At 36.8% G+C, this 18,702-nt stretch overlaps 1 protein-coding gene and 1 long non-coding RNA gene across 6 annotated transcripts in view; both read right to left on the reverse strand.

Annotated features, from left to right (window-relative positions):
- The window catches only part of mtcl2 (microtubule crosslinking factor 2), a 92,314-nt gene that overhangs the window by 71,038 nt on the left and 2,574 nt on the right, over positions 1–18,702 (reverse strand). For all 5 annotated transcript variants that reach the window (XR_012399001.1, XR_012399000.1, XR_012399002.1 and 2 more), the window contains exon 2: positions 15,654–15,878. Coding sequence is in view for 2 of the 5 variants with exons in the window: in XM_001338326.10 (XP_001338362.5) it covers positions 15,654–15,878 (225 nt within the window). In the remaining 3 variants the exon portion in view is untranslated. The remainder of the gene's footprint in view (positions 1–15,653; positions 15,879–18,702) is intronic.
- LOC141380642 (uncharacterized) lies at positions 8,998–13,824 on the reverse strand. The gene is made up of 2 exons (XR_012399003.1): positions 12,404–13,824; positions 8,998–12,157 (listed from the first exon to the last, which is right to left on the reverse strand). It is a non-coding gene; the product is annotated as an uncharacterized lncRNA (long non-coding RNA).

Here is an 18,702-nt window from a genome sequence, read left to right on the forward strand (position 1 = left end):
TGCAATCTTGCGCAATATGCATTCCAAATATGTGTGCGCAAGCTGAGCGCCTCAATTAGAAATAACGAACTTGCATGCATAAAAGCGGCGATATGTGAACGGCCCCGTAAGCAGCTACGCTTCTCTTCACATTCAGAAGATACCTTCACTCCCGATCCTGCACAAAAATCCAATTTAGCCTGTTTAGGCTGAGTGGGGCTGTCATGTTTTTGGGCACCGATGTCCTTTTTGGTAACAAGAGTTGTCCTAGTAGGCTTTCTATTCAAGTGCTTGAACAAGTTGCAGGTCAAGTTAAAAGCAGTCGAAAATTCTTTAGGCTGTACATAGACTACATCTCACAGCAATATTTTTTTGTTTTTCCGCTCAATGAAGTCAAAATAATGTCTGTATTTCCAGTCGAAGAAGCAACCGACAGAAACATGTGTTCTCAACTTGTGTTCTCAAACAATTTAAAGGTACATGCTTATTAACTGACGTTGCAGTGGAAAATGTGATTTAAAAGAAGCATTTTTTCTTCTAAACACTATATTTGTAGCAAAAGTAACGCAATTACATTGACTTTGGTAACTGTACTTTAATTACGCAAAATTAAAATGTAATTCGCTATATTACTGTGTTCCCCAAAAATGTAATTACAATACAGTAATGTGTTACTGTGGAACGCGTTACACCCAACTCTGGTCATAGTTAATAGTTTACCATAAATATTGAGAATAAATATGGATGATAAAGTGACTGAAAATTTTTAGATGATCATATTTAAGTGTGCATAATGACAAATAATAACAAACACATTTAATTGAACACTCTAATCCACTAAAAATAGCTGGTGTTCTGCTAGTACACACTAATTAGAAAAATTCCATTCAGTAGTTACTAATTGCTTCAAAAATTCCCCCATTTTCCCACTTTTAGCTTGTGAATATGCCAGCTATTGAATGTTTGGGTTACACATTGATGATCCATGTCTCCCTGAAAGTGGTGGAGAGATCATTAAAAGCAGTTGATCATAAAGCTGCACTCACTTTTAAGGAGCCAATTATTGGTGTTGGGCAAACAGATACAAACCAAGCTATACCGCACACACATAATGATGTTAAATGAGCCATTTTAGCAACACAAGACTATGTTTCACTACTGACAATGTTGCTATGTTTCTAAATAAAGGAAGGATGTTGGTTTCTGTGAGATGAATGAAAAAAGAGAGGGCAGCAGTCGGTGAAAGGGGTAAATGGGGACTGTGAGGGGCTGGGAGGAGAAATACAGTCCCCGTTTGTGAGTTTTCTCCTCTCCGAGTGTCTGAATTTCAGCCAAGGTGCAGCTGGGTACCCACAATGCCCCTCTGTACCAACACTACTACGCTCTAATTCATATCAGATCCCCCTCTCATTCTTTCCATTTCTTCATCACTCCAACAGCATCTCTGGCTTGTTCTGTCAAGTTTTCCTTTAGATTCTCTTTTTTCAGGACCTATTATTAACTTTTAAGCTTGTCTGCAGCCCAACAAAATCTGACTAAACAGTGACAGTAATAACTTTAAATACTTTTTAGTTATGTTACAGTAGCTCCACTGTTTTTTTTTTTTTGTTTTTTTTTAATCTTTTAAATAATTTTACAATTATTATGTTTTTTTTTTCTCCAAATTGTGCTGTAGTCAGTGTGATAAAGTGGTAAAGGACTGTTTTGTTGTTATGTTACAGTGATTTATAGTATAATAAATCACTTTATTTTTAATCTAAACTGTTAAGAATGAAAATAACTAACTAAATAAATATTATTATTATTATTATTATTATTTTATTTTGTATTTTATTTTTATTTTTTATTCAAGTTTTTTATTGTTTTCTTATGGTTCATTACAAAATAATACAAACACATATTACAAATGATCACTTGTGGCCTACTAAATTGTGGCCTACTAAATGTAAAGCCAAAATGATAAAGTGGTTACTAGGACAGAAGTACAATATTATTACGAAAACCTGGTGAGTAGTTTTAAAATGTGTTACAAGACATTGTCACATAAGACCAAAAGTCTTCCCATACTGGCGTACATACAGGGACCCCTGCTTTGTCCTTATTATGTAATTTGTAAAGGAAAAGAACGTCCTTAAATAACAAAGAATGCTCCCATAAAACATGAACTGGGAGCTTTAACCTGTCTCTGGCCACTAACATTAAGCCATGACAAAAAATAAATAAAAGCGTTGCAAAAGTAACACGCAACAACAACAAAAAACTTGTTTTAGGTCTCGTCATTATTATTATTAATATACTGTATTACATAAGTCTGCTATTTTGATGGTGTTTTGCAGAGTTACTAAAAATACTTTTAAGTATCTGAAACGTTCATGTATTTTAAAATATGGGTAAAATAATGTTACACGGTCCTTCAGCCTATAACAGAAATATTCATGTTTATTCATTCATTAATTTTCTTGTCGGCTTTGTCCCTTTATTAATCCGGGGTCGCCACAGCGGAATGAACCGCCTATTCATGTTTAAAGGGAAATAATATTTATTAATAATGAACCGGTCGGCGCGCCGATATCATCCACACTGATTCTCAACACTGGTGCCCACTCCTGTGCTCCCTGTACACACGACTGTACAGCGAAACACAGCTCCAACGTCATCGTTAAATTTGCTGATGACACAACGGTGGTGGGTCTAATCACAGTATCTGGATAAGCTTCAGATATATAATCTATATGCACAAATATAGAATTGCATAGCTTCCTATTAAAAATATGAAAAAGATAGATTTGTGAGGGGAGTACTTGCATATGCAGAGCACTGTATATACACCATTTAAAAAAAAAATATTTGCTGTTTGTTCAAACTACCTATTGAAAATGAGCTGACACAACACAATTCTTGAGGTTTTATTGGGGACAGCCTAATTGTTTTATGTTCAACCACTTAAATTTGTGAAAACTAATAAGTTAACTTAAGTCTTTCATGTTGTCCCAATGCAAATTGATTGTGTGAAACTCTGCATTTTTTAATAGTGTATGCTTTTAAACCATATTTAAATGCTACCAGGGTTTAATGGTAGTTTGGCGTTAGTATTTGTCATACAAAAGCATTAATTATCAGAGCTCCAGAAGTGTCTGTTGGTCCGCATTATTTGCATTCACTCCTCCCTCTCTATTCAGGCTGAATGACACCCACCTGCTTTTGTCTGACAATGTCACGGCCTGTTGTCGCATTTACATGCAAAGATGGACACCTCAAGACTGACAGGAAAAACAGTTTTGTGTGAGTGTGTGTTCCTGCTATTCATTAAATTGTGGGGACCAAATCTTCCTCAAGTATTTTTAGTAAAAAAAAATAATAAAGGGGGGGGGGACATTTATTTTTTCCCACGAGGAAAACGGCTCATAAGTCACAGAGAATGAAAATGTAAACCTGCAGTGTTGGGTTTAGGGGTGCACTGTAGAAATGCTGGGTTCCACACAATCTGTTTGTGTTGGGACAACATGAAGGATTTAGGTTATCATTAATTTTTTTACAAATTTAAGTGGATCAAAAACAAAACAATTAAGTTTCCCACCCAAAAAAACTCAAGAACTGTGTTATTTTAACTCATTTTATAATGAATTTTATAAATAAGACGTGTGAAGAAACAGCAAACAACATTTTTTGAGTGCAGGGTTGGGAACAGAAGGGACAGAATACAGTCTGTAAGGTAGAAAAATGTATAGCACATATCTGTGTGTTTAGATGCCCCTTTTGTCCACCATCTCACCATAGCTTCACAACACACTGCCATATTTTAACCATTTGCCCAAACACAGAAATCAAAGGATGGTAATGACCCGACCCATCAAAGACTCTTTGTATGTGATCATGACTGCTTGTCTGCAGATCTTGGTCAGCTATGTAAATGGCTGTGTGGAATTTGTTTGTGTTTGACTTTGATTATGTGTGTGTGTCACTCCTCTCTGATCCTGCTTTTCAGGATTGCTCCTCCTCTCTGCTGTGCAAATGGCCGTTTTAAATGACTTCCCTCCAGATCTATATCTCGTAGCATCTGTGCGACAGAGCTGTAAACTCAACCATACACTTCTTAGAAAAAAGCAAGCTGCCCTTTGGTTAACCTCTAAGCACACATGCAGCTCAGATGAGCATATGAGGACAGTCCAAGGGCACCAAATACTGTGGTGTTAAAAGAAACCCATTAACACTGTTTCACTACATGTTGAAGTTCAAACACATCTGCCAGTCCATTTTCTGCCTCCGCTTATAAATCACTTTGGGTTAATTTTACAAATCCTAGCTTTGAAACTGACAAGCAAGTAGTAGAGTCAACATAAATGGCATCTGCACACCCTTTTACACCACTAATACAATGCAGCACAGAATATTTATTGAGAAAAAATGTAGGGCAAAGTAAATGGAGACTTTAAAGGCCCGTTCACACCAAGCACGATAACTAGAAATATAAAAATACAATAAATATATTTGCATTCACAGTTATGAACTATAACATTGGGTTATTATTTTCATAAGTTTTCACTAGGCATGGGACGATAACCGGTTTCAAGGTTCAGTGCGGTTTGGAAAAGTCAAGGTTTTAAAACCGCAACAAATTTCTGCTCCTAAGTATATGTAAAGGTTTTTTTTAGTGTGTTATTATGTTATGAAAACTAATAAACCTAGCAGAAGTCAAACATTTATTTTAATTATTTAGCATGTCATGCTTACCGTTCCAAAATATTAAAATTGTAAATTGAAAATTGTAAAAATAAAATACTGTATACAGTGTTAAATGTGTAAAAAAAAAATATCGTTTTTACAAAGACATTTAAAAAAAAATTATTTTAAAGCAGTGTTCTATATCCAAGGTTATCATACCATCACAAGCTTATAACAGCCCATGCTTGGTTTTCACTTTAATGTTTTAAGACATTGGAGATTATAAACAGGTAAATGTGAGGAGCTAAAATAGGGGAAAGATTGGCATAGGACCTCAAGCCTGGTATCTGACTGTAGTGCATGTGTCGACACACTGTAGGCTATTGGCGCCGACAAAATTAGTTTATATTCAGTTAAGCTTTTTCATTTGACAATTGTAACTAAAGATGTCCTCTTTCTGCTACTAGGATATCTGAAACATGAATCTTTATTTAACAATGTTTTAATGTAATAATACAAATTATCTATACTACAAAAAATCTCTTAATTAAGAGTTTTTGTATTTTGTGATTTACAAGGGTTTACTTCTGTTTATTTACAGTTGTGAATTGCATTATGGGATGTTGATCTGTGCTCTGTTGACTTTTGATGTTGAAAATTCAACTCTACAGTTGAGCAAAGTGACTTTTAGTGACAATTTAGTAGTTTGAAATAATATAATGTATAATATAATAGAATATACCATAATATACAACACCAATCAGGGTTCAACGTTTGGACCAGTGGTTCAGATTTTTACTTGTCCTGCCAATATTTTCACTGGCCCCTCCAAAAAAAGTTAATAGCTATTTCTTAGCCACAACCTTTTTTAAATGTTTGTGAATCTAGAATTTAAATATTAAAAAATGTTAATGTATAATGAGCAAAATTCTTAGTGTTATGCAAACAAAACTAGAGGTATGGAAAATGTGCAGGTATTTTTTTGAAAAACAAAAGTGGCTGACCCGCCAAACTGTACAAAACATCACTTCATTTTTTTATTTTTTTATTTTTTTGTTGTGGTGTACCCTTGCAATTTCTGCTTCCAAAAACTTTTTTAAAAAAAACCTTTTCTTTTAGCATCATCAATTGATGTTGCCGTCTATTCGCTGTACTGGTTGTTATGGAAAAAAATAACGTGCTCACAACATGCAATCAGATAAAAGGAACCAAAAAGCAATATAGTGCTTACGACATCACAGAGAAAGTAGCATTTAAAGGATTAAAAACCCAAACTGTTTCTCGATTCTAAGACTGTATTTGCACGCAATTGATAAATAGTAGGAGGCAAATTAAACTTTAGCGACAAGGCAGCACTGGCCCAATCGGGCCAGTAATGATCCTATCTACTGTCCCGGGCATCACACATAATGGCCCCAGGCCATCGTGCAGTCCTTATCGTTGAGCCCAGCAATACAGACAAAATATCACTTTAAACTAATAAAATGTTAATAAAAGTCTTTTTTTTTTTTTTCAAGGTTAAAAGTTTAAGATTAAGATCCCATAATGTAATTCAAAAGCATTAATGAATGGGCAAAAATAAAATCTGCTAATTTATGGATGTTTGTTTTTAATTTGTCAGTTTTTTTATAATTTATTAGCTGAGAAAAAAGTAATTCTGACTGCAACAATATAATTTCTCTATATCTTCATCATTATGGTTATGCTCTTAACTCTTCTGTTCTACATTCAGAACAGTTTTTACAACTCTATTTTGTTCTTATCATTATCGTGCTTGTTGTGAACAGCCTTTTACTCCTCCTGCTTCTCATGTTTTATTCTAGAAAAAAAAAGACCCATGTTATCTCAAATGTGCCTCCTCTAAAGCTTCCTCCGTTTAAGATCTAGACTTAGCGTGAAGCTTTGCCTTTCTAGCTGGCCATTTGAGTTGACTTTGACGTGTGAATGTAGCACATGGATGACTATGCGTGCTCTCCTCACATGGATGATAATGAAGCGAGAGGGCAGCTTTAGGAGACAGTTTGCCTAGAATCCCTGATGTGGTTTGGCTGAGAAGAAGGAAACCAAGATGAAGAGCTGTGCATTACTATGTGTCTCTTTCTTATCTCCAGGATGCTGCTGCTCAGCTGATATGGGAACAGGCGAAGGCCAAACTGACCAAACAATATTTTTCCTCGCTTATCAGCATCTGTCACCATTGCTTCCTCTTTATTATTCTCATTCTGACTAGCCAATCATTTGCTCTTTTATAAGCACAGGAGAGTCCATTAAGGTCTCCTTGATCCCAAAAAGTACTTCAAGTTTTGCGCATATGCTGGGGTATAAATACAGTGCTGCAGTGATGACGTATTTGGTGTTTGTAGGCCAAAATCTGTCAGCCTGGCCACCTCAATAACAGGATTTTCCATTCCAACAATAAAGTTCATTTTTCCATTATTAATCATATTTAAGTAACTATAATTCATTTTACAAATCACAGAAGTTGCACAACCACAGTAAATGTAGTTTATAAATGAATAAGACCTCTGCAATGTCACCATCAAAAGCTTAAAAAAACTTGTTTATCTTTCGCAAACGTTATATTCTGAAAGTTTGATTTGGAATAGTTGGTTATAAAAAAATGAAGCAGTAAAATAGGACTAGTGGATAAAAGGTCTTTGCACACTTTAGTTCGAAATTTTTGTATGCATTTTTTTTCCGTATTTATTTGTGAAGATCAAGCGGCAACCTCCCGCTCTATCTGGGGAAGCCAATAAGGAAGTAACTAAAAATGCAATTCATCGACTCGCCTTGGGGGGCTGGCTCCAGGAAGTCCAGGGGACTCATGTACAAACACTTGCGTTGAATTCATTCTAAAACATTGCGTACGCACAAAGCTGTAAATGTGCGTACACAGTAAAAAACTTAGATGTATGAAACACTGCGTACACCGAATCCCACGCATATTCTCTTTGTACATCCAAATTAAAGTGAAACTGACAGCAACATTCACAAGCGCAAAACACCTCCCTGCCTCCTCCCCCGTATGAATATGCTAATGACTCTACTTTGGCAAAACCCAACGAAGAAGCAATGGCAAAAGCAAGCAAAAAGAGAAACTTTGAACAGAATGTGAATTGGAGGTGCTGCTATTGGAGGTAGACCGGAGAAAAGCGGTGTTATTTGCAAGTTTGTTCTTCGGAATTAATAACAAAACAAAATAAAGTGGGAGAGTTTAGCTGTCTCGTTGGACACCTCGTTGGAATGAGCTTATAGAGTGATAGTTAAGCAGTCATCAGACAGAGTGGTGTAGCTCATAAAGCGCATGGCAACAATTTTTGACACAGTCATTCCTGAATCCGATTGGAATCCAGAGTCTGATGAACTCATTCTTTTTCTTTCCCCCACTACATATCAGATTTTTCCTACTCTTCATCACGAGGAAGACAAGCAGGAATCATTAATAAGTGTGTGTATTATGTTAAGCGTATTTGAGCATTATATATTATTTGCACATTTATTGAATGGAAATGTTTATGATTCAAGTATGCAAATTCATTTTCAGATGGCGCCTTTGTAGCAATGTGCGTGCAGTCACTGGAAAAACCGGCGATTGCTGCAAATTGTGCTTTGATGTTTGGCTGGTTAACTGTATGGTATGGAAACCTTATATACCTGCTAGATATGCAGATGATCCCGTCCCAAACAGCTGCCATTGCACGGCTCAAAGATACTTTGATGTGTTTTTTGATTTGATGCCAACTTATCCAGCAAGTTTTTACGCAGCGGATGCCCTTCCAGCCGCAACCCTTTTCTGGGAAACATCCACACACGCATTCACACACACACTCATACACTACTACCCAATTCACCTGTACCGCATGTCTTTGGACTGTGGGGGAAACCGGAGCACCTGGAGGGAAAACATGCAAACTTCACACAGAAACGCCAACTGAGCCGAGGTTCGAACCAGCGACCTTCTTGCTGTGAGGCGACAGCACTACCTATTGCGCCACTGCCTCGCCCGCCTCTAGGAGTCGCCAATGGAAAAAAACAGACACACACAAGAAATGCACGTATGCCAGACATGAAGTTGAGGTGGACCAACGCACACTCATATTCATTTCATTGTTTGTAAGTCCAAACGTGAGCGTGAAATCTGGCGTGCGCAAAGTTTTTGTGCGTACGCACCGTTGATACATGAATATTTTCATAACTAATCTGTTTTGTTTTTATCAAGTTATATTAAGTCTGCATAATTGAGGGCGTGGCCACTTGAGTAATAGCTAGGTCTTGCTGCTCGCTGTCTCGCCACCTCAGCTGATTACGGCTAATTAGCCGATGAACTCAGCATATACATGGTATTTTTGCTTTGGTTAATTTTTCTTTACACAGTCGGTTGCCTTTTGGGATTATTTCCTACAATTATCAGATGATATGGCATGCTGTGTGCACTTAATTGTGCTCACAAACCACTCACGTGGCCTCCGTTTCTTAGGTGAGTGAAATTATACACTTCTATACCATCTCTATAAATGTATTTTTTTATTTAAGATCATTTATAATGTTCTTTAGAGCTGTAATGCCCTCCAGAATCTGACAGATTGATTAGCTGTAGGCTCTAGAACAGTAGTGTTGTCATACAGTGTTATGCCTGAATTTCATCAATAGTCTTGCATTTACTAACAGACTATAATTGAAGTGTTTATTGTAGCCTCATTTGCGCTCTTCAGAAACCTATGGGTGACGTCACGGATACTACGTCCATATATTTTACAGTCTATGGTGAAGATCCAAAGTAGTTTTTAACTTGAATGGTGGCTCTGAACTGTCAAAACACCTCTCAAGACGATTTTTCGGATGTGAAAAGTTAAAAGAATCTAACCTGGTTTTTGACACAACGAAAATTTCAGATTTATTGTGCAATAACCTCAAGGCTGTATCTGGAATCGCAGCCATTTTTAGTGGAGTCAGAAACCATAGAGGACGTTATGATTTGCACTCAATCAATCCCACAATGCACAGCAATAACGAGTCTACAACCACTCTACAGCTAGAAAATGCTCATAATGCATCAGAGTTTGCATGCCAAATGAATTTACGCATCTGACCACAAGATAACATCTAAGGCACAATCACATTGGTGTATAGTTTAAGAATTAAAATATTATTTAAATAAAGTAACGTTTGTATATATGACAGAATTCAAAATCATCATTACTAATAGACGGCTCGCTATGTGTTAAATAACTATCACAGGGTCTGACCAAGACCAAGAGTTCTCTTCCTATCTCTTTAAATTTATCTTAGATGTATTGTGTAAATGAGACAATTGATGGCCTATGCAAAGACTACAGAGATATACAATCCACCTAGCTTATATCATTTTGTCTTAGATAAATCTGATAAAAAAACAGACATTTTTACCGTTTTATACCAGTAGCACATTATAGCTAATCTGAACAGTCTGAAAGCCTGAGAAATATTGAGATTGCTTATACAAATCACACATGTAATATCTAAGTTGTACGTTTTTGGCGGGTTTTTTAGAACATTTTCTGAAGCAGGACACTTGGATTAACATCTGCCAAAATCATCCATTAGGACTGGGTGTGCAATTCTTCATGACATCTGATTTTAAATATCTGGCAACAAGCAGAAAACTACTCCTCAAACTAGTTCTATACACCCAAAAAAATGCCTTTTTCAAACTAGCTCTTTAAAATAGGTTAAAACAACAAAACTTTTTGGAAAAACTTCATTGTTTTTTGTTCAATCCTCTTAAATTTGTAAAAACGATTAAGTTAACTTAATCGATTTGTGTTGTGACATGTAGGGATTGTGTGAAACCCAGAATTTTTCACAGTGTAGTTAAAATGGAAGTGGTTCATTTTTAATCCATTAGGTTATCCGAATTTATTGATCATAAAGAGATCTAAATAATCATTTCTGTTTCCAACAGCTGTAGTCATTCTCTCTGTTTCCCAGCTGTTGTTCCCATGACAAAGACATGGAGGAAGCTACAGTGTTTCTCCCAACCCAATTGACCGCAGCAGCTGATGAGAAGGTGTGGAGCAGATTTGCGTCCTTCCCCTGACAGATCTGGGAGAAGTTGCACCCATTGGATGAGAAATGAGGCCAGTGCTTCAGAGAGCAGGAAATGGTGCAGGGATCTTACAAACATTGAGATTCTCCATCAACCCCGTTCACCCACCCCCCCTCCTGACCATGACATCATCCCTTCCCCCTCGTCCTAGGAGACCAGAGGGAGATGGGAAGAGCACGGAGAACATGGGAAACTCTTACATGACAGTAAGTCCGAGGGGAAAAAAGTATTTGTCCTGCACAACCTCTAGGTCAGAAAATCACTGACCTCTGAACAGCGATTGTGAGTTTGGAAAGTACCGAACAACAGTTCATAAGAGAGTCATGTGCTGAGCAATAAAAAGTCAAAATACCACACAAATCAAGGGTTTTACTTACCATACAGCACATGATTACATAGCTCTGAAATTATTTGTATTCATTTAATTTTGAATGGCTGTTGCCTTCATCCTCCAGAGATTTTATTAAAATCCAATATCCAGTATTAACACTATTTTTTATTTCAGTTAACCTTTATTTATATAGTGCTTTTACAAAGTAGATTGTGTCAAAGCAGCTCAACATAAAAGTTCTAGTAAATTGAAACTGTGTCAGTCCAGTTTTCTGAGTTTAAATTAAGTTTCACAGCTGATTATCCAAACACTGAAGAACAAGGTAGTCTTTTTTATTATTATTAAATTACTTGTCAGACAAAAGAAATCCTTCAGGCTGATCTGCTCTACATTATGGTCTCCAACTCTTTTGGGCATCAAAAAAAAAAAAGAAAAACAACTGTGTTCACCAATGTTTTCTCATTCATAACATTATGGAGCATTTACAGGCAATATGGCGATCAAAGTCCTTTTAACAATTTTCACATGGACTGTTTTGACAATGTTTTGACAATTTTCCTTTTCTGGACTTTAAATGTCTCAGGGCCATCTATATATCTATAGCAGTGGTCTTCAACCACCAGGCAGCCTGGAACTAGTCCCTGGGTCAATTGGTACAGGGCCGAGACACAAGAAATCATGCAAGAAATCGCACTAGAAATCATTAATTATTTCTGTTTTACTTATTATCGGAGTCTGAACGTTCTTTTATTTTGAATAATCTTTTATTTTCAAAAATGACCATTTTTTTTTGCTTACATCTCGGTCACTTGAGCCCCCAAATTTAACCCACAAGCAGCAAAATGACTAAGCAACCGACATCTTCGGAAATTTTCATTGCTAAAAGGAAAAGAACCATTCAAGGACCCGCGAAGGACCTGCCAAGGAATTGACCCTTTGCTAAGCCACACCCTAAAACCACCACCCACCAATTGTGGCTTGGCAACCCTTTAAGCTACAAACGTCATGCGTTCATACAATGAAATGAACTAACCCGGTAACACTTTACAATAGGGTCATTAGTTAATGCATTTTCTAACATGAACTAATCATGAACAACACTTGTACAGCATTTATTAATTATAATTGAACATTTACTAATGCATTATTAACATCCAAGTCCATGCTTGTTAACATTAGTTAAAGCACCATAAGTTAACATGAACTAACAATGAACTACTGTATTTTCATTAACTAACAATAACTAACATGAACAAATACAGTGGTAAATGTATTGTTCATTGTTTGTTCATGTTAGTAAATGCATTAATTAATATTAACTAAAGAACCTTATTGTAAAGTGTTACCAATAACCCTTTAAGCTACAAACGTCATCGCGAGTCTGACTGCTTTAAACTCTCTCAAAAAAAGCTTACACAATCACATCTTCTAAAAAGACATGCAAATGATAAATTACACTATTGAGGTCCTATTTGTACAAATCCCATGAGTTCTGATCTGTGGCTTGAACATATTCAAAATGCTTTGTTGTCATGCTAAGCTTAAACTTAAATAAATAATACTCTTTCTCCTTAAAAGGATATCTCACCAAAAAATGACGATTCTGTCATCATTTACTCACACCTCACACTTACGTTTTTATGATATTTTGAACACAAATGAAGAAAACTGAAAACCTGTTACCAACGTATTTGTCTATAAAAGTCAATGATTGCAGTTTTCCAGCTTTCTTCCAAATATCTTCTTTTGTGTTCAACAGAAGAAAACAAACCCATAAAGCTTTGGCACCACTTGAGGGGGTATACAGTGAGTAAATTTTCTTTTTTGGGCGAATTTTAAAGCACAGTATGTCCGTCTCAGCGGTGGCATTGGAGTACTTCAACCAGCTGAATGCACAAGCGCTTGGAAGATCTGTGTAATTTGACCTGGTTGTACTGGTAGCATAGGGAGACAATCGACCCTGTGTTTGGAGACTCCTGTCAGCAGTTAAAGAATTCAGCAGAGGCCGAGATGTTTTTCGCAGGACCCCCTCCCCCTCCAGTGCTTCTCGTCTCATCGATTGTGTGCTACTGCCTCTGATCCTTACCAGCTGTGTTGAGTGGTAAAACTTTAGCATGTCACCGTGTTACTTGTTAAAACGCCGGAATAGTCAGTCTCGGTAGCACAAAGAGCCACAGCATTTGCTTGGCAAGGGAAACCACACTCCCTTCTTTTCCTCCCTCTGTTACAGTACACAAATCAGCCATGTAAAAGAGGAATACAGACAGCGAGGCAATGACATCATGGCTCTTTCTCTTCTCACTGACAGGCCACAGAAAGGAAGTATTGTGTCCTTGGCCATGTGTTGTGCATGACATGCAGGCTAAAGTATGATCTTGCAGGCGACCGCAGACATCATGGGATGTTTTATGAAATTCGCTTGCTGAATTCAGACAGCGCCTCTCGAAAAAGAAGCACACTTCAACGTTGAGTTCTAATAACTGCATTTTAAAGGTGTTATTTGTAAATGTTTAGTACACCGTTATATGCAATTCCATATACTGTAAAATGGGTTCCACACATATCACTCCTGTTGTCCCAATACAAATCAATTATGTTAATGTAACAAATTTAAGTGGATTGAACACATACCTGCTAGCACCCCTATTTTTCCCAGGAGTTTCCTGGTGTTTCAGACCTATCTACCGCCACCTTTTTTGTTTTGTTTCTTCTCTCGGAAAACTCCCGTAATTGCAACCCCCACCGCCATTTACATCTTTTTTGTACAGTATGTAAAACCCCTGGGTCACCAACTTTGGTATAGTATAGTTCCATGGTACAGTTACTAACACCACAGTACAATTACTAACCTGGTTCACAACAGTGTTATTCCAACACCTACCCCAGTCTCCTAGATTTTCAAGGACAAATGTTTGCAGCCCTGCTGAAAAATCCAGCTTAAACCAGCCTAGGCTGGTTGGCTGGTTTTAGCTGGTTGACCAGCCTTGTTTTAGAGGGGTTTTGGCCATTTCCAGGCTGGTCTTAGCTGGTCTGGCTGGAAAATGACCAGCCAAGACCAGCTAAAACCAGCTTGACCAGCCTGGTTTAAGCTGGATATAGCTGATTTTGGCTGGACTCCCAGCTTGGCTAGGCTGGTCAAGCTGGTTTTAGCTGGTCATCTCCCAGCCTGACCAGCTAAGACCAGGCTGGAAATGGCTGGAAACCAGCCTGGAAATGGCCAAAACCCATCTAAAACAGCCTGGTCGACCAGCTAAAACCAGCCAACCAGCCTAGGCTGTTTTAAGCTGGATTTTTCAGCAGGGCTATGATTGAACATAAAAAATTAGGTCTCCTCCAAAAAAATCTCCAGAATTGTGTTGTTTAAACTCATTTAAAATAAGTAGCTTGAACAAGCAGCTAAGATACAACTTTTGTAGTGAATTTACTCATTTTGTCTTTTAGTTATGGGTTTATATAGATATCTGTTGACATTTTTGCTATTTCTGCACAGAATTTTGAAAAAAAAAATTATAAAAAAATGTAAATAAATAAATAAATAAATAATATCTGTGGATTGATGCAGAATGATGTTGAGTATATTAACTGAAAATGCATGATGCTAAATACTAAGTTTTTAGTTTTTATATAAGGTTTACAATGCATATCTAATTAGAACAACTTGTTTTAAAAAATATTGCACATTATTATATAATAATATTGCATATTATTCAGTTATATGAACTGGGAAGTGTTTATAATAAACTAAAATATGTTTCATTTGCATTTTTTCAAAACTATATATATATATATATATATATATATATATATATATATATATATATATATATATATATATATATATATATATATATATATATATTGATTTTAAATTTACTGGTTGTCAACACACCAAAGAGCTTCTTTAAAGTAAGAGTCTACACTACCTGACAAAACAGTCGTTCTCTTGGATCGTTCTCTAAGATTCTCTTGGAAATTTGAGCTGCCCGTTACATTACAAACCACAGGAGAGGGCAGATTCTTCAGCAGGATAGAGCTCCTTCTCATACTTCTCATAAGTGACAAGACCTAAGTCCTTACTGTCCTAATAGTTAAAAATCAAGGCATGATCTTTTATTTAGGTAAAATGAGCGTAATCTAGAGCACTTTGCCTTTCATATTAGCCACTTCTGATACCAAATGATCAACTGGGAGTCAAGTTATTTTGCTGTTCCTAAAACTTTTGTCAGGTAGTGTATTAAAACAAAAATATAAGAACTAATAAGACCTACAATTGACTACTTTTTTACAAGTTTACTTAAGAAAGAGTCATGAATGTGAACTCGTCAAGTGCCATTAAGCTGCATTGCGTTTTATCTCATAAATACTGTATTATGTTTAAGTACAGTTTTATAATATACTTTAAAGATCTGAAATGCACTGCAAGTACACATTCAGCGCATTTCTTTTTCACAAGGGGTCGTTTCAGTTTAAAGTCTGAGGCAAGCTCTTGCTATCAATTATCTAGAAGAATATGTGGGGTGGGTTTTATCTGTTATAAATAATGCAAGTGTGTCTTCGCCTCAGCTGAAGTGCTCAGTTACACAGTATGGCTCTAACCTTGACGTCTTGCTCCAGTGTGCGGATGAGCTCTCCATCCACCTGTCCCGTCTGGGCCACGCGGATGCTGCGTCTCTCTGCTTTCTTGAGGCGATACTGCAGGATGCGGCATGTCTTGTTGGCCTGATCCAGCTGTTGTCTGAGCTCCTGAAGCTGATAAACATCCTCCTCCAAGTACATGTCCCTCATCTCCAGCATCTCCGAGCGAAGTTCCTCCATTTCGTCCTGATACACACACAAGTAGTGCATTGTGAGTTAAATATTGTGATGTAAATATGGGTTCACACTGGAGTCTCTTCAGGAGTGCTTAAGATGCTACTGATCAAGGGTAGTGTGAAAACACATTTTAAGGAATATTTCACACAAAAAACTAAATGTTCTGACTATTTTCACCCAGGCTAACCAAGATATTTAGGCTAAGGCTTTCTTTCTTCAGCCAAATAGAAGAACATTTCAGGACTTTTCTTCAATGTAGGAACAATGTAAGTCATTTCTGATGGCCCCAAAACACATTTTTCATATGCAGATGACACAGTAGTATGTACTCACACAAAAACCAAAGAACAAGCTGCTAACAAACTTACTGCTGCACTCAAGAAAGTTTCAGACTAGTTATATTGTTCATGTCTTACCCTCAACGTAAGTAAAACTGTGGCAATGTTTTTTCAATTAAGAAAAAGGAGGAGCGTTGCTCAGATATCTTAGTTAATGGAGAAGTTCTAAATATAGTTGATCATGTTAAATGTTTAGGTAAAACTTTTGACTCTAATTTAAATTTAAAAAAAACAGATTAAAAAGGATTCTGCCCGGGGCCAGTGTGAGAGATGCTCGGGACAGTAGACAGAATCGTTACTGGCCCAATCGGGTCACTAAATTTCAATTTGCCTGCTACTATTTATCGATTGCGTCTTAGAATCGAGAAACAATTTGTGCTTTTAAGTCTTTGAATGCTACCTTTTCTGTGAAGTCTTAAACACCATATTCATTCATTTTCTTGTCGGCTTAGTCCCTTTATTAGTCCGGGGTCGCCACAGCGGAATGAACCGTCAACTTATCCAGCAAGTTTTTACGCAGCGGATGCCCTTCCAGCTGCAATCCATCTCTGGGAAACATCCACACACACATTCATACACATACTCATACACTACGGATAATTTAGGCTACCCAATTCACCAGTACCGCATGTCTTTTAACTGTGGGGGAAACCGGAGCACCCGGAGGAAACCCACGCGAAGGCAGGGAGAACATGTAAACTCCACCACATCAAATTATGAAGCTAAAGAAAACATCTGTTTACATGGGTACAACACGACGAAAAAAATGAAGTGATGTTTTGCATAGTTTGCCTTCACTTTTAAGTCAGTAACCGTTTGCAATAAAATGCCTGCACATTTTCCATACTGCCATATTTTACTGCTAAATATTTTAATATTTCTAAAAATTTTAAATTCAAGATTCACAGACTTTATTTTTGACACATTATTTAAAATATGTGACTAAGAAATAGCAATTTACTTTTTTTTGGTGGGGCCAGTGAAAACTTTGGCGGGGCAAGTGAAAATCTGAACCACTGGTCCATTCGGGCCAGTAGAAATAATACTTAACGTTGAACCCTGACTTGTACTCAAGGCCTGTCTGTAGTCAGCCTGTTGACAGGGGTGGTTCTTTTTTCTCAAAATGTGGACCTTTTTGCAGTTCATTTTCTATTTACTTGTCAGGTTTAAATACTGCATTTTAATGACATTTTAAGCACTATTTTTGCTGGATTAGTTTGTCAGATGGTCATTATAACCACATGTTTTGGTGTACCAAAAAATCCTAAAGATTTAGAATAAATGAACATAAAAAAAAAACATATTAGATCATATATCATTAGAATCTGTTAAAGTTTTAAATTAAAAACTAGCCTATTACAATTTATTAGGCAGATAAAAAACTGGCCATCAAAATAGGATAAATGAGCTCATGTATGGGACAAATTCTGGACCTTTGTCATTGAGAGGTGGGTCTTTTTAACCAACCGATTAAAAAAATGTGACCTTGGACAAAAATCATAAGAATAGGTCCCACTTTATATTAAGTGTCCTTAACTACTGTGTACTTACATAAAAAAAAATAAATACAATGTACTTACTGTGATTATAATGTATTTGAGAACACTTGTGGTGCTTTTGAGTTGGGATAGAGGTTGGGTTATGAACAGGTTTGGTGGCATGGGTAGGTTTAAGGGAGGGTTAAGGTGTAAGGGATGGTCAACAGTGTATTTACAAATGTAATTACAAAAGTTAACTACAGATGTAATTACATGCATGTATTTAATCAAGCATAAGTACACAGTAAATACATGTATTTACATAATATGTACATTGTAACAAACTATTACTTCCTGTGTAAGTACATATTAGTTAAGGCCACTTAATATAAAGTGGGACCGAATATTTAGTGAATATCATGGTCCATGAAGATATTTTGGAAATGTCCAACTGTAAATATATCAAAAGCTCATTTTGATAAATCATGTGCATTGCCAAGAGCTTAAATTGAAAACTTTAAAGGTGATTTTATCAGTATTTATACTTTTTTGAAGATTCTAGATATTCAAATAGGTGTTATTCATTCATTTTCCTTTGGTTTAGCCCCTTTATTCATCAGGGGTCACCACAGCGGAATGAACCGCCAACTTATCCAGCATTTGTTTTCCACAGCAGATGCCCTTCCAGCTGCAGTATGGGAAAACATTCAGTTTATCTATGTCTGATGTCTATGTACCGTGGGGAAAACCGGAGCACCCGGAGGAAGCCCACACAACGCCAAGAACATGCTAAGTCCACACAGAAATGCAAACTGACCCAGCCAGGACTCAAACCAGCGACCTTCTTGCTGTGAGGTGACAGCACAAACCACTGAGCCACTGTGTTGCCCCTTCAAATAGGTGGATCTCTGCTAAATATTGTCCTGTTCTAACAAACCAAACATCAATAGAAAGCTTATTTATTCAGCTTTCTGGATAATGTATAAATCTCAGTTCCCTAAAGTTGACCCATGTGTT

The sequence above is a fragment of the Danio rerio genome, chromosome 23, assembly GCF_049306965.1.
Source record: "Danio rerio strain Tuebingen ecotype United States chromosome 23, GRCz12tu, whole genome shotgun sequence".
Classification (NCBI taxonomy): domain Eukaryota; kingdom Metazoa; phylum Chordata; class Actinopteri; order Cypriniformes; family Danionidae; genus Danio; species Danio rerio.